This window comes from Andrena cerasifolii, chromosome 3 (assembly GCF_050908995.1).
Source record: "Andrena cerasifolii isolate SP2316 chromosome 3, iyAndCera1_principal, whole genome shotgun sequence".
Taxonomy (NCBI): Eukaryota; Metazoa; Arthropoda; class Insecta; order Hymenoptera; family Andrenidae; genus Andrena; species Andrena cerasifolii.
In genome coordinates this window covers 3,209,797-3,231,197 of record NC_135120.1, presented here as the reverse complement: position 1 = coordinate 3,231,197, position 21,401 = coordinate 3,209,797, and the positions used below count along the sequence as shown (strand labels likewise).

Here is a 21,401-nt window from a genome sequence, read left to right as displayed (position 1 = left end):
AAAAGGAGCACCGAGGCAGGCAAGCGGTATGGTGGGAGAATACGCATCACAAAACTCACCGGCCAATATAGACATTTGAATACGACCTTAGGAGCTCGAATAACCGACGAGAACCTTTGTGGCCCGGGCCGCGCGAGATCGTCGTTGCTCCGCGATGTATCATCGATTATTCAGAAACAGAATTTGTTTATTTTTCATCGTATCAATATGAAAGTGACACAAATGGATTCCTGGCATTCTCCCGATAAAATTGACAGAAAGTAAATTAAATTGGTCTATTTTTAACGAAACGAGCATTCAATTCTGTAAGCAAATTTTCACGTAATTTCCGTAATTATGGTCCGAATTAAATCATTTTTGGGGCCAGTTTAATCGAGAAAACATGAAGAATCGATTGACGTCACTTTCGCAAAGATCTGATTAGAAATACCGAACTGCAGATTTGTCCCTGCTTAGTACGCAACATTGTATGGCCCCGCTGGTTTCGAGCATCGAAACCCACGAAACTCAGCGAGTCGCGTGATTGCCAGCGTAAAGGACAAGATGGGACTTACCATGGCGAAGGAAAGTCAGCCTTCTATATGTATAACTCAAATCAAGAAAGACTTTGCTGACAAACTTTATATTCACGTCAAATAAATACTTTAATTGTAAAATTTGGGCGACAAACTATTGTTGCATTTCGCCAGTTCTTACATATGCATTATTTGGTTGGGAATTCCTGATCTCAGATTTTCATGCATTTACCTATTGGAATGTTGCTTCTAGTTATCGGGCAATTGCATTGCTTCTTCTCGTACATACATATATCTGTTCGCGAGTAGGTGTCACGAATGATGCGACTTTGGTTTCCCAAATAAATTCACCGTTATCAGGGTTCTCGTCCGAACCACTTGACAAGGAGACTGAACGACGTAAACCGAGTGCGAGTGAAATAGCACACCAGCGAGAAACCCTGACTTGAATCATCCTGTACTGAATATGAAAATGTTGATATTTCTCGTTACACTTTGATGAGAGTGTTACCACCGATGGATTGATGAGTTTACATCGATGAAAATGAGTCGAGTCGCGAAGCAATTCGGTCTATTTTTTCTTATGAATACATGATTAGGACACACACTACGTTCACTAAAAAGGGACCGAATTGCTCCATGTTTGGCATCATTTTCATCAAGAAACCCTAAAAACTCCATTGGTAATACTTTTATCAACACTTCAAATAAAAAAACATGAACATTTTATCTGGCCCGTCGGTTTTATTACTCTTGGCTGTCAACGAGTGGTCTACTGGGGCCCGAAGGTCCTCGCTCGCAGCGAGAAAGTAAAGCAGTGGGGTGGGTAGGTCTTTCCCGATAATCCGAGCCCAAAGGCTCCTCAAGAAACGGAAGACTGTACATATTCTTTCTGATGATTTCGACGATGCGCGCAACCATTTGCGTGCGCGGCTTGACGTTACGTGTCAAAAAATATTCTTTTAATTACAATTAGTAATTTAGTTTGTAAGTGCAATTAAATTAGGTGTCATTAAAATCAAACACAGTTAATTAATTGTAACTAATAGACCAATTAATTAATTTTTAATTCATTAATGCATTGCACTGGTGAAGAACATCGTAATACGGAGCTAATATTCTAGGCCCTAGAATCTACGGTATTGTCAATGTGCAGGTGAAACGTGCGTTACTTCACTCTATCGTTTCTTAGCATTTATACGGGGTGATTCTCTGGCTAGAGTCGTCAAACGCGATGATCGCGCGAAAAGTTTTGCCATCTGGTGGTGACATCGCGGTAGTGCTGCGGGCCAGGTATCGCGCGGGCCGAATATGCGCATGCGCGCACGAAATAAACTGTCGTATACACGGGTCACGTGGTCTGCAAAACAGCCGTATACATGAAATGTTTACACATAAATTACATGTTAATAACGCGTTTCTGACACATGCTACATACCCTATATCCATCCTAGAGTATGCAGGAATAACGTGTTAAAATTTGAGGAAGATCGGTTCAATAGGTCTTGAGTTTCGTGCGAACATAAAAATCGGCTCTCTCTTTATATAATAGTATAGATGTTTGTTCATAACTGCTTTATGCATAGGACGTTTAGTTATCTTATAATAAGTGTATAACTTTCATGTTCTGTTTCAGTGTTTTGCTAATAAAAAAATGTCTAACCTAGCAAACTTCATTTTCTCGGGACATCCCCTCATCTATTTTTCCTTTTCACTTATAATTCCTTACTGCCAACGTAGAATACTGTAGCATAAACACATTTCAAGTAATTAAAATGTACAATGAATTTTCTACGTATGCAGTACCAGCAGACTTTTCGTTTAAATATTTATAAGTACAACGCAACAGTTGAGAATTTCTTTCCTTATTCAGAATAGAATACCGAAATAGCAAACATCTCCCTCTCGCGTGCACCAGGTAGCCGAGTATCTATCGATATTGTCATTTCTGTGCAGAATAAACCTGCTGTAATACCGACTTGCCAAATCGGCCAGGTCACGTGACGTATCTACCCCCTTAAATTGTGTACCTCCTAACTAAAATTTGGATTGTCTAAAATAAAAAAACAAATGTTGTCTATGAAGATAATGTTATTTCTAAGCATTAACGGACCCGTTTTTTAATATTTTGAAAATTCGCTGAATGACAGCGTGTCGAAAAAAAGGATGCCGATTTTCGCGATGATTCGTCCGTAACTCCCGTAAAAAAGGGATTTTTCAAATCATGGTCCGTTAATGCGTAGAGAATGTAGGAACAAAGGTGTCTGCAAAATTTGGTCATAATTGCATCAATACAGATTGAGAAATCATGTACACCGTTTCGACAAGTATCGTTCGGCGCGCAGACATTCAAGTGTGTGTTCGGCTTTGTATCCTCAAAACTAAGCTATATTTATATTTCAAACCTTTTGCATGCCATTCTAAAGATTTTTAACTAATATTTAAGCGAAAAAATATTAAGATTTTGCGACCGTTTTACAGTAGTCTAACGTAGTCTAACCCCTTAAAGAGGAAAGACTGATCTTTCTATTGCTTTTTTCATTGTCATTCTACGATGATTCCTTCGCTTGCTAGAAGCAACTAAAGCAAAAAAAAAATGGTTTTTGCTTCAAAGTTGAATAATTCGGCCAATAAAAATCGCACAAGAAATTCGCTTTCGACTAGGGTAAATGGAAGTTGTGTAAAAACTTTCATACACCCTGTGGAACTTTCGCAAGTTGAAGACATTTTTTTTTAAAATTGACCAAGTGATCTTTATATCGTTATAACTTTGCCGAAAACCAATGCAGGTAACATCTGAAAAAACAGCTAAAAGTAGGGATTACACGCGTTCCAACCACATTTTCAAAATATCGATACGACTATTTTTTGCGGGACTTACGTCCTGCAAGGGTAGGACGAAAGTAACATACCGTGGGGACGAAAGTAACACTAATTATTTTGAGAAGAATTAAGTAAAAACACTTCTTCCAGCGCAAAATAAATTTTGTTATTATCAGAAACCGATAGAGAGAAACATTTAAATAAACATATTTTAAGGAATGATAAAAACAAATAAATTTTAAATAACGAAAGGTGGAAAGCATAACCAGCTTCGAACATTTCTTTGGTATTTAGTTGAATGATAGGTATTAAATTTCACCTACTCCGAATTAAAATTATGACATACGTAGTGAAGATCACCCATGGCGCAGTCTTCGTGGGACTAACCCTTAAAATCTAGACATTGGATCCACTTCTCTCTCGAACAGCTTTCACTGAAAGGGTCCAAACAAACCAGACTTAGACAGTCATTATCATCTGAAAAATTCCTATCCTGTATGCTATTTTGCCCGCCCAACTAACATGTTACTTTCGTCCCCATAGTGATGTGTTACTTATGTCCCTAGCCATGTTCTTCACAATAGAACTGTTATAACATACAAACTATACAAGACTTGTTGAAATAAAATACAGGAACTTATGAAGACATTGTCTAAGAACGCTCTAGCAAAGAATTGATTTAATATCTATAGTTTAACTATGAATATTAACAAACAAATCAAAATAGGAGAAACTTACCTGAATGATCTAAATAACAATTTTAGCTTGCCCACAATATACAATTTGTGTTACTACTCAGCGTCACTCAGTACAATGAAAGAGACACTATACACACGTAACTGTATAAAGTAAACGTTTTGGAAATGTTTGTGGAACGGGGGAGGAGGCGTGTTACTTTCAGGACGCCGCACAGTGTGGGATTTTGGAAAAAAATCGCTCAACAGCGCAAATCTTGACAGATTTCAATAATTTTTTTTTAAATACTCGTAAAGGAGTCAGCAACAACGGAGTGCTCCAGCAAAACCTGTATCTGTTGGTCTAATGTACAGAAAACATTATTTATCATAACATAACATAAAAACGTAAATTTTGGAGATTACAGATACTAAAAATTATTTTTTTGTAAATTTAATATTAGCAATAAAATAAAAAATTTACTTCAAATTTACAAAACTTATGTTTTAAATAAACTGTAAGTATAGCTGATTTAAATAGTCATCATGAAAGAAATGGTGATGTTACGTACGCAGTCCTATCTTTGAACTTTTAAACCCTTTCGGGTGTCCGGAATGCACGTGACCCGGCGGGGTCACAGTTTCCTGCGGTGGTGTGATGCAACCGAGTTTTCCCGGAAAACCTAATATTCAATGAAGGTATTCATATCCCCACTACTTTTTTACCGAATTTCATGATATAAAAAGGGCCACGAATTAATACTTGGGGGCTCATTTCAAGACTAACACGCGTAGACGAAAGAGGCTTGCGAGACCAAGTAGTATTTTCCTTCGAGCATTGTACCAACTTTTACCATACAGTACGTAGAGTTGCTGATAGGTGTTGTGACTGTTAACTCTTATTTTTTTAGACCCCCGCATTTCTCAGTGCGTCAAAACCGAGAGGTGGACCTAGGTACCGCGACAAAAACACTTAAACATTTGTAAAAGACTGAGATTATATACAGAATATAATTAGTAATTATAAATTCAGTGTTCTCTTCAATCATCATCCGAATTTCCTCTTTGAGACCAACCCACAAAGATACCCCTTTACCGCTCAAGGGGTATCACGTTATAAAGTTACGAGGCTAAACTAACATTCCTAGTGGCTCCCGGGGATACCAGGCCCCGGTTCGTCCACGACAACCACATTCCTAGTGGCTGCCGGGGATACCAGACCCCGGATCGTCCACGATATCCACCTTCCTAGTGGCTCCCGGGGATACCAGACCCCGGTTCGTCCGTGAAACTTTACCTTCCTAGTGGCTCCCGGGAATACCAGACCCCGGTTCGTCCACGACATCCAACCTCCTTATAGCGGCTCCCGGGAATACCAGACCCCGGTTCGTCCGCTACTAACAAACTCCAACAAACTCGCAGCCGCCACTCTCATTGCCCTCACCCTCGGCTCGTAACAGTGATGATGATGATGATGATGATGATGGTAAAAATGAAACAAATGAAGGTGCAACTAATGATGCTGATAAGAATTTGAATGACAAAAATAACTGCAGCGATAGATCTATTAATCTTTTAGACAGTGCTGTTTTTATAGTTTCTTTTGTTCCCCTTCAGTTAAAAGTTATGGATGCTGTTATTTGGTCAAATAAAACTCCATCACCAGTCTACTTTTGCTGATGTATCAAATTTGAATTTATTAAAGAAATTTTTTCAGACGTAAAAAATGAATACGAATATTACACAAATCTATTGAAAAAAGTTTAAACATATTGTTTGGATTTGAATGACATGTCATTTGAAGTAAGTTTTGATTTGAAGTGCACAATGATAGATGGCAAAGTGTGTAATATACTAACTGAGCAAAAAGCTTAAACTTGCTGTAATATTTGTCGAGTTGGACCTAAATTTATAAATAATCTGGATTATGTGAAAAATCTTCAAAGTAATGAAGATTACTACAAATTCGGCCTTTCTACACTCCACTGTTGGATCCATTTCATGGAATATCTATTACACGTAGCGTATAATCTTGATTTCAAAAAAGGTTCAGCAAGGACAACCAAAGAAAAACAGTTAAAGAAATTAAGGAAACAAAGTATACAAAATTATTTAAAATGTAATCTTTCATTACTTGTAGATATTGTTAAGCAAGGTTTTGGAACAACCAACAGTGGTAATGCAGCTCTTTCCTTTTTTGCCCAAATCAAAGCCGTTGCGAAATATATTGGTTTAGCTGAACATTTTATCCAAAGATTATATAATATATTGCAAGTTTTAAATTGTGGCAGAATGATCAATTGTAATAAATTTAAAACTTATTGCTTCTTACTTACTAATACTGTAGAGATTTGTGTGCAATTGTATGAATGGTATAAAATGCCACCATCCCTTCATAAAGTCCTTATTCATGGAAGCGACATTATCAAATCATTTGATTTACCGTTTGGCTAGATATCAGAAGAGCCACAAGAAGTAAATAATAAAAAATTTTGTAAAGCCCGAGCTAAACATAGCAGAATGTGCAACAGGCAAATGACTAACAAAGATATTGTATATTATCTCTTAATCTAATCAGATCCCTCACGTAACTCTCTCAGATTGAAAGAGAATGAAAAAGTTAAGCCCTTAACGGTTGAAGCTGAAGAAATGTTATTATAAAATAAACCACAATGCATGTAACATATCACATATAATTATTACAAACAAATTATTATATATACATATGTATCTATTAGTCTAATCTATAAAAAAAACATTATTTAGCATAACATAACATACAAACGTAAATTTTGGAGATTAAAGATATTAAAAATTAATTTTTTAAATTTAATATTAGCTATGAAATAAAAAAATTACTTCAAATTTACAAAACTTATGTTTTAAATAAACTGTAAATATAGCTGATTTAAATCTAATATTTTTAAATTATATTTCAATTTTATTAGTGGACCATATTTCACTGTGGATCTTTTTGGAGTGGCGGAGGATCCTAGGGTCTTCAGCTAGAAAATAATAAACAAGTGAAACGAAAGCTCTACACGTGTTCTTAAGGCTGCCGTCGCACCGGGCCTTGAATATGTGCGTACGCTCACACAAGCTAGGAAAAGCGTGTACGTTTGCGCGAAACCGTTTCAACCAACTTTCGTGCTGGAATCGACAAGAAGGAAGTTTTTGCGGGTATAGTTGCCTCCAATAGACATTCGTGCAGGGTGGTCTGGTGCGTTTGAACGCTAATAAGCACCGTACGATGAAATAATAATGAATTTATGATTCGTGTACTGAGATAGACTCAAGAAATGACAGAATGAGGCTTCAAGTATTCTCCGTCACCGGCGCTGATGGTATATTCGCGCCATGTACCATTAGAACCGGTGGAAGTCCTAGCTAGCCGATAAATCTAGGAAATCCATAGTTGCCGATATGTATGGAGAGTCGCATCGCGCTGTTGCCGCATTTCCCTTATTACTATTTTGACGTCAGGGTGGCTTGAATGAATCACGGTGAAGCGGCTGGAGAACGGAGATGGGCAAAGATAATATCTGAATAACCTCCTGGGATTTTGTTCAAATTGAAATATGTTAGAGTCCATGTGAAAATAAGGAAGACTTAAATAATCATTTTGCTAAATTCAAAAGGTAATTTTCAAAAAATCGATGAAAGTTGTATACTTTGAAGGTCTGTATTTGTAAAACAATTTTGATTGTGGCAAAATGTGACAACTTGAACCCCTATTATTTTCACATGCACTATAACATGTTTCAATTTGAACAAAATCTCAGACATTGAGTGCTCAAAGTGATCCGCTTCGCATGGATTGAACCATATACAGGGTGTTCCAAAAGTGCTGCGGCTCCTTCAATTTTTTCCTTTGCGAAAATGTTCTTGGAGGATTCGTTAACGAGATACTAACAAAAAGCACCGACCAATCAGAGCGCGAGCCTTCCGCTGGAGCTCCCGCGCTAGCGTGGCCGCGCGCCGGGCCGCGCTGCGACTACGAACAAGCTACGAAAAGGTAATGTAACAGGAAATGAACGAAAAGTGATCGTAGTTGGTTATTGTGCTAAAAATCTATAATTCAATAACGGCCAACACTGTTGCTGATAACGAATAAGTCTGTTTAAAAACCCCTAAGAAATATTTAGGTACGGAAATTGTGAGAATTATCGCCGGAAATAAGCCATAGCCTGCGTTAAATTTAAAAATTAAGAATCACCAATAAAGTAACTAAAAGTCACTCGTGTCGGAAATTCACCCGCAGTTTGAAAACCTGTATCACTGGGTCACTGAACCAATCCTGGTCATCGATGGACGAGCTCAGTGCACAGCTGGTCACAGGTATACGACACTACCCAAAGGGTCGCAATGTCAGATGCGTCCGGGTTAATGTACCGAATATTCACTTCACTGCACGGGTACTAACACTGATCACTTAATTTATTTTTCATGGAACGTGTTGTTCCTACGTTTTAAAAATTGGTGGCCTCGAAAGGGGCCAATTGTTGTCAATTTAAGTACTGCTCCACGTGGCCACCGCCATTGTTGATGCATGCTTCAGCGCGGAGAATCAGTTGCCTTTGGACGCCCTGTAATGTTTGCGGTGTTATGTTCGTATCCACCGGCCTACGATACACCTCATTCTGAAATGATTGTTGTACAACAAATACAAAACATAAGTAAAAAAAGAATGCCTACAACAATAATAAGTAAAAAGTAACAGCAATAATCAGATTACCTTCGAATAGCCCCAGAAGAAAAAATCCAGCGGATTCATATCCGGTGACCGTGGAGGCCACGCATCGTAGGCCTCCTCTTCACGGCCGCGGCCAATCCACCTGTCCTGCAAGGTTTCATCTAAATAACCGCGGACATTCATGGCGTAATGTGGCCCTGCTCCGTCATGCTGGTAGTACATGTTCTGTCGGATCTCATATGGAATATCGTCCATAACATCCGGCAGAACATGTTCTAAAAAATCTTTATACGCTGAGCCGTCCAGCCTGTCTGGCATAATGTACGGCCCAACGATAAAGTCGCACACAAATGCCGGCCCATAGGTTGATCGACCACCGGACTTGTGCTGCGCGTGGACGAAGCGCTAGGGGATTTTCGTCGCTCCACACATGCATATTGTGGGAATTGAAGCATCCTTCCCTATCGAAAAGTGCTTCCTCCGTCTACAATATGTATTTGGTGAACGACGGATTCCTTAGTACTTCTCCCAACAGCCACCTGGAATATTGAACCCGCTGGCTGTGATCCCCGGCGTGCAAATGTTGCACCCGCACATATCCGTACGGATGCAACATGCGATCCCTGAGGATTTGGTGTACCGTCGTGCTGCTGACACTAGAACAAAATGCAAAAAACATCCACTATTAGATAATATTTTTTTTTCTTAGTTAATAATTGCTGCAGTCATCTTGAACTATGACTTACTTTAGGCGGCGGCTCAAGTCGCGCACACTAACAAGTATTGTGCGCGCTTCTGGTCCCGATCGCGATAGCGATCGCACACGCCGTACAACCAAGTCGGTTTTCCGACTCATACCGGCTTCCCGAGAAAAGGTGTTATTCTCTATCTTTCTGGGCATACTGCCAAGGGAAACGGCGTGCGTAGATGGAAGGCACGCGACTTGGAAAAACCCTGCCCTCGCCTTGCGGGTCTTCGGACAAGTTGGATCTACCCCTGGGGGAAGCGGCTCGTTTAGTCGGCGCTCCACGTCGCTTAGCGGTGGTAGAGCCTCCAGCGGATGCTCGATCTCAGCAGGATGGCTTACAGCCGTTTACCTGCACCACCACAGCTCGCATTACTGCTCACTGCCTGCAGAGGCGGTCACAGGCTATATTACCCTTCTTCTTGTTCGGTCCTTGTATGCGGCTTCTTGTAGTCCTTTCCCTTTCGTGGTTGGTCCTGGTTTTGGTCCGTTGTCCATGTCTGTGTCGTTGTTACGTCTGTCAGCGTGTTCGTCTTGTCTTTGTTTTGTCATTGCCTCGGTGGTCCTCTTCTTCTTTCTTCTCTTCCTGCAACTGTACATGTAAAGTTCCTTCCATGATAATACTTATGCTGGTTGTTCTTCTGGTTCCTTTTCGTTATCCAGGGCGTTTTTGATGTCCTTGCTGCTGTTGTTGATCCTCGTTTTTTTCTGTCGTCGTCGGTCGTTCCTTGGCCTTCAGTGTCGCGTGTGCGAAATCCCGGAAGCTGCGGAAGGTCGTTTTACCGACGAGATCCTGTTCCACTAGGGGCCATCCGTGGCCCTTTTTCTGCAGTTCCTCCCTCATAACCGTCCTTGCCTGCTCATTTAAGCAGCACTGGTAGATGAGGTGCTTCGAGGTCTCCGCCGCCCTACACTCGCACAGAGCGGACTCGCTCAGTGCGAAAGTGTTGAGTTTCCACCTAAAATTTCCATGACCGCTAAGAAACTGCGTTACGTAATAGTCCGGCTGTATCCATGTGCGCGCACACTGACAGTTGGGTTAGCTTCAACGGCGTCGATGATCCTCTCGGTAGTGCCCAGATTTCGCGCTGCTGCAGGTCTGCCCACCTCGCTGCCTCGCGGCATCATGGACCCCGTCGAGAACAACCTCGACGCTAAACGGCGAAATGTATCCTCGCTTGGCGTTCGGATCCGCGGATATTCCAGCGCAAATTCTCGCACAGCAGCACTTGCGTCCCCGTTGTTCCGGGCGTACACCCAGAACGTTGCGTAATATTCTTGGGCCGTGAACATTTCTGCGACTTGATTGCTAGCTGACTGACAGGATTTTTTCCAAGCAACTTCCTCTACCCCCAAGTAGCTTCTCTCGTTCCATTATGAGTTAACCCCCACCAGGACAAGAGGCTTTAGGTAAAAAGAAGCCATCGCATTTTCGAAACACACGTGGTTTGCAGAAGTGCAGCGAACGAACCATCACATCACGTACACTTTCACAAAAGCCCGCGCTCCGTCCTTTTACTGCCAATGTACCGATTGCTTCGAGATAGACAGCAGGCACCACGTGTTTCGGTTCGAAAAGGTCCGAAGAGGAAAGAAACAGAAAGTCTTCGAGTTGCTATAAAGAAGAAAAGGCATACCATTCCTGTTTCCGTTTTCCGGTACCCTGAGTTCACGTCTGCTACGAGGCGCAACCAATTAAGTCATAAATTATCCAAAACTGTAGGAAACCGTTCTCTAGCCGACTAACGGGACGATACGCGACCCTGGTGAAACGCTCTGGCTGATCATCCTGAATAATTTTGGGAAACTAGAATTTACAAAGTATTATCCCACATCAATACGCCTCACGGAGAGACACAGGAAGAGAAGGGGTAGTCCGCTGACTGCGCGTGGTCCCGCCTGCATCGTCCTCCCTACAAATTCGAAACAGATCCCTTATCTCTCGAGTATAAACACGAGCTCCAATATCAAAACAAAAGCATGCGTTGACGTATTCCGTGCGAGAGAAGGTGGGCATTGGGGAGGAGGTATTGCTGTGAAGAGGGCCTCTTCAAGAAAGCAGCCATTTGGGAGGGGTGCAAATCCGATTGGACCTAATACAATCTGCTCCCTATGGTTGAAATTTCTTCTAGCAACTTTCACACCTCCTAACCAATCGAACTTGCATCCCTGCCAAAAGAACCGGCCATCCGAGCGTAGAAGCAAGTGCGAACTAAAAGACTATTGAAGTTGAAAATTGAGTCATATTTTCCTACTTCTCTTTGCGTACAAACTCTAAGTAAATTTTATAACGTTTTGAAACATTAACGGTGCGCTTCCCGATACCGCAAATGTACCTACCTAGCATTTTTGACGGAAAATTATTGTCCAGCCTTTGGGCCTGCCATTCCTGGCGTAGACCTTTGACAGGTAGGTATCTGTTGCAACGGGCAATGCCACCCGTGGCGACAGCAAGACCGCCCCCGGTGCTTGCTATTTCAGCGGGTTTTCTTCCAGTGAAAATCAGTAAATTTGCAAGCGCAATATCTCAAAAACCAGTGGAAATAAAGTGTATACATTAAAGCTTATTGAATTTGTTTTGGAACGCACTGTCAACTGATCTCTTAAAAAAAAATAGTTCCATTTAAAAAACCGAAGTGGACCATCGTATCTTTTAAAATAATAATTGAAGAAAAAATTCGTCTGCGCTAATAAATTGGCCCTCTCGAACCATGCAATTCCATGTATAAAAAAAAAATTACCTCCAATACTTTAGGAGATATCCAGCTGTCCAGTCTTCCCGTGGACATCCTATATACCGCCTGCGTCTAATCCTGATACATACCTGGACCACAGTCTTTGCATTGATGAAATACTCCTACGTTTTCCCAACGTCAAGGTCCTTCTCTTGGGTGATTATAATGCACCTCGCATCTGTTGGATTCCTATTCCTCTTGCGCGACTAATTCCTCCTTGTTCTGCTCGGTATCTAGCGATGATAGATTAATATTCGATTGTATACAGGGGGTCTGCCATCTGCACAACTTACGGCAGCAAAATTTTTTTTAAATTCCCATGGGTCCATCCTTGATCTCGTCCTATCGAACCTAAGCGACATTCTCGTGGAACTATCCCCTGATGCCCTGGTAACTCCCGATCACTTCTATCCCTGCCTTCTCGTTTCTCTCAATCTTCAGCGTATTCGGTCTTTGGGAGGTCAGGGTTTACCGAGGTTCGATTCCAGATGAAGAACTTTGAATTTGTCCTTCAACATCTAAATTCTGTCGATTGGGATGTATCCTTTAAAAGCCTCTCGCTGGATAATGCTGTTTCTGCTCTGTATGATCACATCTTTTATACAGTGGAGGTATTTGTACATCTACTCAGGGTGCGATCTTCCAAATATCCTTGCTGGTTTTCCAGGGAGCTTATGTCCCTGATTGGTGCCAAGAAGGCTCCCCATCGCGACTTCAAGAGGTTCAACAACCATCATGACTACTTGATGTTTAGCTATTTGAGATCTGCGTGTAAATCGTCTACCTGTTATGACGACTACATTGCTCGTGCAGAATCCAACATTCCCCACAATATCAAGGCGTTCTGGGGATATGTTAACTCTAACCGGTCTGCGGGTGGTCTACCCAATTGAATGCACTTCGGAGGGCACGTACTGTCATTGCTAACGCATTTGCCAACTTCTTCGAGTCAGTGTTTTCCGTAGCTGACACGGGCTATAGCATTAATTGGATGTGCTGGACTTGCGTGGGCTTACTGTTGACATCGGGGAGATTCTCTCTGAAATTGGCGTCATAAATATCAATAAGAGTCCGGGAGTGGATGGGAACTCTCATTTGTACTTTAATAAATGCAAATTTATTTTGTTGAGGCCATTATGGATAATATTCAATCATTCACTATCAGTGGGGCGTTTCCCGTGTACTTGGAAAGAAGGTATCATCTCTCCGGTTTTTAAATCACGCGAGAAATCCGATATTACTAATTACAGGCCAGTATCCTTGCTCAATGTCGTGAGCAAGATATTTGAGGGCATCAGCACCAAGAAGATTTATGCTCTGCCATCCAGCATTATAACTATGAAACACCATGGTTTTTCTTCTGGTCGCTCTACGAGTAGTAATTCAATTTTTTTTGTAACTTTGTATCTCGGGCCTTGGATGAGGGCCTGCAGGTTGATGCTGTCTACACGGATTTTAGGAAGGCTTTTGACAGAGTAAACTTGCATCTCTTGATCAATAAACTAGCGAACTTAGGTTTTGGTGGTTCCCAACTATGCTGGTTGCATTCGTATGTTACCAGGCGTACCCAGTCAGTTAGGGTAGGCGATAGCGTATCTAGAAGGGTTTATGCCACGTCGGCTGTTCCGTAGGAGTCCATCTTGGACTGCTGCTTTTTTTGCTCTTTGTTAACGAAGTGAGGGACTCCTTCTGGTACAGTGAGTTTCTCCTGTTTGCTGATGATCTCAAGATGTTCAAAACGGTTGCCAGTAATTCCGATGCTCTGGATCTCCAGTCTGATCTTGATAGGTTAGACGAGTGGTGTGCGAGAAATTGTATGCAGCTAAATGTTAGTAAGTATCATGTCTTGAGATTTACGCGTAGTAGGAATCCCTCTGGCTATCCCTATGCTCTCTCTGGTGTTCAGCTTTCTACTCTTAATTCTACCCGTGATTTAGGGGTTGCCATTGATTCCTCGTTATCCTTCACCATATTTCTGCTAGGGCAAATAAAATGCTGGGTTTTATTGGCAGAGCGTGCTTCAAGTTCCAGAATCCTAAAACCCTGCTTTATTTATATAACATGCTAGTTCTGCCTCACCTACAGTATGGGTCTGTTATTTGGTCTCCCCACATGACTAAATACACTTTTTGCGATTCTTGGCGTACAATGTTAAATAAATAAATAAATAAATTATAATACATAATTGATTCGTATGTCAATATTTTCTTTCATCCCCCCCCCCCCCACCTCTATCCAACTCCTTCCTTTCACCTACTTAATTGAAAATATATTTTTTTAAAGTATCTTGCTTGAATTCTTTGATGCTAAATAACTAAAAAATAGTAGAAAACATTTTTAAAAAAAATTATCAACATAAGCGAATGTTTACATTTTCTTGAAAAAGTCGAATTTCCGGGTCCGGTCCACGAAAAAGCCAAATATCTTCCGATCTGTACGTTTGTCAAAAAAGTTGTGGGAATGAAAATTGAAACCAGGAACACTCTCCACGAAACTAAAAAAAAACACGTTCCTAGGATAAACCGTTCTAATTTTATAGCGGAAAACACCGTTTTTTTTTTTAGAAAAATAGCTGTTTTTTAATAGTTTAGGCTGATGAGGTAGGTCTTAACGTTATCCAATCGAGCTGAAACGTTGACAATCTCATTTTTACACCAATTGGCAACTTTTGGGGGTTGCCGTCGAAGATACGACGAAAAAAAATTTTCACCCATGTCTTGCGACCATCCTAATGCACAGCACCGATTTTCTGTATATCAGGCTTGGGAATTGTGATCTTTTCGGCCGAGTTTCTTTCTCCTGCCGCGCGTCTTGGCCTCCGCGGCGGTCAATCTGCTTGGAGCGCCTCAGGCCCGTACCATATGAACCACGCATGGCGCATTGAAGTGACATCCGCATCACTAGGTTTCCACATCACCTATTGGGGACTGCGTTTTTTTTGTCAGTGGTATCCCCTGTAGGCTTATTCCACTGTGTCACGTGATAAGAAATAGATTGGTAAAATGCGTTTTACTATCAAACATTTAAACATGTTTGTGAAAACTACATTTTCGCGCACGTTTAGACGTGCTGGGAAAATCTAAAATATTAACGGGGAGGTTGGGCGACGCTGTGCGTATCAAAGACACAAGCGAGGAATCGTTCAGATGTGTGCACTGTTCTGTCTTAATTTTCGAGAACGAACATTCACACAAATAGGTCGATCCGAACATGGATAAAATTCGGAGCGCGAAATTCCGAAGTTTGGGGTATGTCGATTCTTCCAGTGTTTTGAAGAATTCGGCTCCTTTTCCTTCCCTCGTTTTCAAAGAAATGTTGTACTGAAGATCGCATAGTTCTTCTTGATACTGGAGGGCTTCTTCTTCGATTTTTACGGTGAGGGGATTCTCAAAGAGAATTAGATCATTTCTGAGCGAATCGAAGTCAGTGAAAAACTCATCGAACTGTTCTATCACCGATCGAAGAATGTGCAAATGATTATCAAAATCACACTCATTGCCGAATTCTTCAAAAATAAGGCGGCTGGCCAGCGCGCAGCGAATCTGGAGATCGCGGGTTCGAGTCGCGCGTCTGAGGCTTCCCTTTTTCCGCGACCCTACATGTATTTATCTAAATAGATCAAATGCAATTTCAGAAATCAATTGAATAAATGTATTATTCTCCATGCTTAACTGTACTACGTAATACATGTCTTATCATTTATCTTAACAAATCATTATTTAGTTACGTAATTGTTCAAATTTATCACTTTTATAATTTAAGGTTTTATAATGTTTATCACGCGTAAACAACCGAATAGTATAATAAATAAAAATTATCTGTAAGAAATGCCAATGAAGGAATTTAACATCTGGAAATATAATTTATTTTACAGAAACACGGCTGGAAAATACGAAGAAAATGCTTATCAGAATATTAATATTACTTATTACAATCTTATCAACAAATGGATTTCCATCGACAAATTCAACCACAAAGTATAATATGGGTGTGTATTCCTTTTGCATTTAATATCTAATATTTGTATAGTTTAATGTTATTGTTTTAATATAGAACGCATTGAAACAGGTGTATTACTAGAAATAACTCACACTATAATGCAGAATATTATCCTGTTCAATTTATTAAAATTTTCAACTGAATCATAAACATTATAATATCGTTTTAGACATAAAAGTTAATTCGAGTTTTTTTCAGGTTATAAAGAAATGTAAAGTAACTCCTGTATTCATTTTTACAAAAATAATTTTTAAACATTTAATTCTTTTACAATAAAATTTCAACTTAGTTTGGCAATGTATTTAGAGCTTCGTACACAAGCTTTGTATAATTTTAAATAAATTTTCTTCACCTTATCTTCTTCATTAAGTCAATTTTTTCATTTTTTCGAATATTAATGTAATATTACAATTTATGTTTTTTACTATTTTAACGAGTGTCTTTTTTCATGTATACAGGATTTCAAACTCTGGAACAACAAAAAGCCTATCAAGAAGTAACTAAACAAGGTTCTCTTGACTTGGATGGTTTAACGTCAGCGATACTTGTAGAACAAACCGCAAATTTTACTACAAGCTGTATCGGAGCAGATAAAATTTGTATTAGCAGGAATCGCTGTCCTAATGGTTACATTCATATTACTAAAAATGTTACTCCTCCTTTCTCGAGTAAGGTAAAACTTTTCATTTCAATTGCGTATTACATTATTGTAAAGACATACCAGTCAGAACCTCATCGAGCACATGTATCGATAAATACCTAAACATCAAAAGTGAAGCTAATATCAATTAGAACCGCATAAAGCGCATAGATTTAGCCAACATACAAGCTTTAAAGTAAAAAATGACTGTTCCAACACAGTGCTTTCATAACATGGGGTTATGAATGGATACTATTATTTCCTAACCATAAATGACTAATTCCTCGATTTCATACATTTACTGTTGCGGCGCAACACTAATGCCCTACCAGGATGCTCGAATGCATAATAATGTTTACAAGTGCAGTGCAAAATAAGGAAGTAGTAAAGGAACATTTGTTGTCACATATGGGTTACTTTTTCTTTCATCCGCCAGATGAAGCAGCCGGCTATATAATATATATGCATCCAATCTGTGCATCGCCTGAAGTCGACCAGTGCCTAGAGCAGCGCTGCCCCGTTGGGGCAGTCAATGAAGCTGGGAGCATGCAACGAATGTGGAAAACTCTAGTATTGTGCGTGTAGGCTCGTACCTGCCGGGTTTTCCCCATCCGTTGCATGCCCGCAGCTTCATTGGCTTCAAGCACCCCCTTCTGCGCGGCCTTGGAAAACGCTATGGATGCTCGCACCCTCGGGCCGCCCAACGGGGCATCGCTGGCCTAGAGAACACTGATCTACATACAAGGTGTGCCTTAATATATAGGACACACTTTTCGGATAAATTCACTACTTGAAAACAATGAAAAAAATTCATATTATTACAAGTCAGGGCCACAAACAACGTGAGAGACCAGAGAGAGAGAGATAGAGAGAGAGAGAGAGAGAGAGAGAGAGAGAGAGAGAGGGTATTTTTAAAGGAATACAGTTCATCAGTTTGTTAGTTAGGTGCGCGGAAGAACCTGACGCAAGTTAGGGAGTTGCTAGGATTACTGACAACTAGGACGAACCTGACATAAAGCCTCTAGGAATACAATCAAGTGCAGATGAACCTAATTTAATAATTAGGGAGTTGCAGGAAATTGAAACTTCTTGAACGAACCCGATTGCGGATGAACCTGATGCAAAATCAGATAGCTGTTGGATGCGCATAAATCTGATGCGAAATAAGAGAGCCGCAGGAGAGTAAAGTTTCGTGGACGAACCCACTGTAAATATGCGGTGGGGATATGCATATTGTCTCGAGGCTCGAGAACCCGAGCTTGGGGACAAATCAGAAAAATTCGGATGGTATCAGGCGGAATCCCGATACACTCGTATTGATCGGGGTCCCGGGACTCGATTCGTGCTATATCCATGAGCGGACAGTCCGACTTTGAGTCGGCTCTGCAAAAATCGGACGCGATCGGCTCGAGATCTAAGCAATAAAACGAGTCAGAGACGGAAAGGCTTTACACTTACCACTATTCTGCCTGCGGTTAATTCATAATTTATATCTTATTATTCATTTACATATGGATGTATGTATTTTCATTTATTTTCATTGTATACGTACATAAATAGATACCATATTAAAAATTTGGGAATCTACTTCCTGAGCCTTAGGCCGCGTCCTGATCTGATCCAAACGGCGAACCGAACGCCACTTGAGACTCCCTAATGCCGCGTTCCTACTTATGGAACGTATATTTCTTGTGATTTTCGCCAGTTTAGACAGAGTCTCGTAGCTGGCAACAGCTAAAGATTGAAGTATGGTTTTTATTGCAGTGCTCCGTTATTGCTAAGTCCTTTACGAGTATTTTAAAAGAAAATTTATTGAAATTGGTCACGATTTGTGCTGTCGGCCAATTTTTGTCCAAAATCTCACACCTTCGCGGTTTACGACCCGGTTGTTCGATGCTTCAGTAGTACATGCTGCACGGACGAGACCGTCTGTAGACCAGATGACGGGACCTTTGCCTATTGTCTAAGGCTTAGGTGTCGAAAATATTCGAATGCTAGAAAATATTAAACAATGGAAGCTATTAGGCGAAACGTATACACGGCTGTAGAAGATATTGATGCTAAAACATATTGGTGCTGAGTAATTCTTGAAGTTTACGAAATAAAGTATAAATTCCGTTTCTAACAACCCTGTACAATTAATCAATCCTGCATGGATTATATTCTCGTATATTTTAAACATTGTGTTTTCATTTGATCTGAATATGTATTGTCTGTAGATTCACATATCACTGACTTGCCTTAATAAGTGACTGTCTAGTCTAGGCTACACTGTCTTATTTTACTAGTAACCCGCTTGTAGCGGGTTAACCCGGTTACTTCGGTTCTTTCTAGAATTTAAGAACCGTTCCCTCGCGGTTAGTATTGGGTCACAGAAACCTTTCTTGGTTAACCCGGCAAGGGTTAAGGTTTCGCAGCGGTTTGGATCCCTGCTAGAGATATCTAGCCTTTTTACAAAGGTACTGCGACATTTACAATATTTCATAATTTGAACAAATCTTTTAGATTTTGCAAAATCTTTCTCTATGTAGTTATTTATTTCGTAAATGATATTTCTCAATAGAAATTGCGCACTTCAATAATATTTTTTGATCCAGTTGGAGCAAAAAATTATGAAATTCTTTACAGTTCATGTTATAATTTAATTTTGTACGAATTTCAGCTGTTACTATGCTTACTCGCATTCTATTTCTTTCGTCACTCCAAAGATTTTTCATAATCAAGAAGACTCCTTCAATATAATTATTATTAACTGGAATAGCTAATATATATTTCGCAATTTTTGGTAATTCTACAAATATATCAACGCTATTAAAAATATTTGTCCATTTTTTTCCAATGAATCTTCCTGAATTTTATTTTTGTTATTATTGTTTTTAACAATTTTATCTCATCAAATAATATATTACCGTTTGTTGATATATTTAACAAATTTACAACTTTCATTACGCTTTCGTAATTGAAATCATTACCTACAGTTTCTAGTTTAAAAATATTTAATTGCTTGTAAATTTTTTATCAGATTAATAATCTATAGTTTTCTGATAAACTGATATTGCTTCCGTTATAAATAATTGTTTACTTTCATCAGCAATACTTTCAAGTGCAGCATTCACTTGGGTACCTAAAAAATTATTTTCAATACGCGTATTAATTTTAGTTCGCAAATCACGCATGACTTGATCCAACTCAATAACGAATATGTTGTTTCTTTCTGGAGTCTGCAAAGTTTTAGACATTATATCCATGTAATGATGTAAAAAATATAAATATAATTCGGGTATTGTTAATAACGAATTGTGTGGCGATAACATATCATGCAAATCGTTTTCTTGACCACTAATAAAATCCCATATAACTTTATGGCAATTTTCTTTTCCTCGCTCAAAAAAATAGGTTTTTATTGCCGGCCAAGAATGTAACAAACGTTCAAGAGCTTGGGAAAACGAGAGCCACCTAATTCTAGAATATTTTAAAACGTTTTCATACTCCATTTCGACGAAAGCAAAATATTCTTTCAGCTCTTTTACTTTTTTCGCACTATGACTGAATTCGGCGAATACTTTATTTAATAAATGTTCAACGTCGAATGAAAGAAGTTTCACTGCGTGTCGAGATGCATTATGTAAAATATGGCAATACCAATTAACTTTTAATAAATTATTATTTAAGTCCTGCTTTAAGTCTTGATATACGGAAACATGTATTCCGTAATTAACGGACGCATTATCTGCACCGTACGAAACTAATTTCGTTGGATCAAGACAATGTTTTTCTTGCAGTTTAATATTGTTGACTATGACATCTGAAGTTTCATTTTCATCCTCATAAAAGTCTACAATTTTATGCTGTAACCCTGTGGTCTGGTTAAAATATCTTACTGCAATCGGGAAAAACTTTTGAGTGCCTTCATTGCTAGCATCAGTACAAATAGAAAATGGTGATGTTTTCATATCATCTATAATAAGTTGAATAGATTTAGGATACAAAACGTTTTTTACGATGCATTCTGCTTTTGTTCTTCCGCATTGGATTTTTGAGGATAGTGTAGAATCTTTGTAAATTTCACATGTTAATCTGATTCTACATTCAGTACTATAATAGTTATGATGGTGATTAATCCCATGAGATATCTGAGCTACTTCAGCTGCTGCAGCTTTTAAATCGGTGCTTGTTATATTTGAATTAGAGCTACAAAAATTCGTCAGCAACCGATTTCCTAATTGGATGCGCAGAGAATTTTTGTGTTCCTTACCATCACAATGGGATTGCACTGATTTTATTCCATCGTATTTTACGGTGAAGATGCGTGACCACCACTTACATTTTGCAGTGTGCGTGTCAACTTCTAATAACCACTCTTTATATTCGTTCTTACTGCACCATCCCATGTTAGAACTGGTTAAATACTTTCGCTTCTTTTGCAAAGGCGATTCCATCTTCGTTCCTAAAAACAATATATAAATAAATTCGTCTTGATAATTGTAATGCTTTCGTATAAAGACAAATTTACAAACGAATAATTTCACTGAATTATATTTATACAATTTTATATAACACTGAATAATTTAACTTAA

General features: G+C 39.4%; 1 protein-coding gene and 1 long non-coding RNA gene across 2 annotated transcripts in view; one reads left to right on the top strand and one right to left on the bottom strand.

The window, feature by feature from the left end:
* Positions 1–21,401, bottom strand: part of LOC143367128 (uncharacterized) — a 195,480-nt gene that overhangs the window by 770 nt on the left and 173,309 nt on the right. The gene's annotated exons all lie outside the window — the stretch shown is intronic.
* The window catches only part of Scaf (inactive serine protease scarface), a 109,000-nt gene that overhangs the window by 49,069 nt on the left and 38,530 nt on the right, over positions 1–21,401 (top strand). Inside the window, exons 2-3 of the mRNA XM_076808558.1 lie at positions 16,060–16,173; positions 16,643–16,857. Coding sequence (XP_076664673.1) covers positions 16,086–16,173; positions 16,643–16,857 — 303 coding nt within the window. The 5' untranslated portion in view covers positions 16,060–16,085. The remainder of the gene's footprint in view (positions 1–16,059; positions 16,174–16,642; positions 16,858–21,401) is intronic.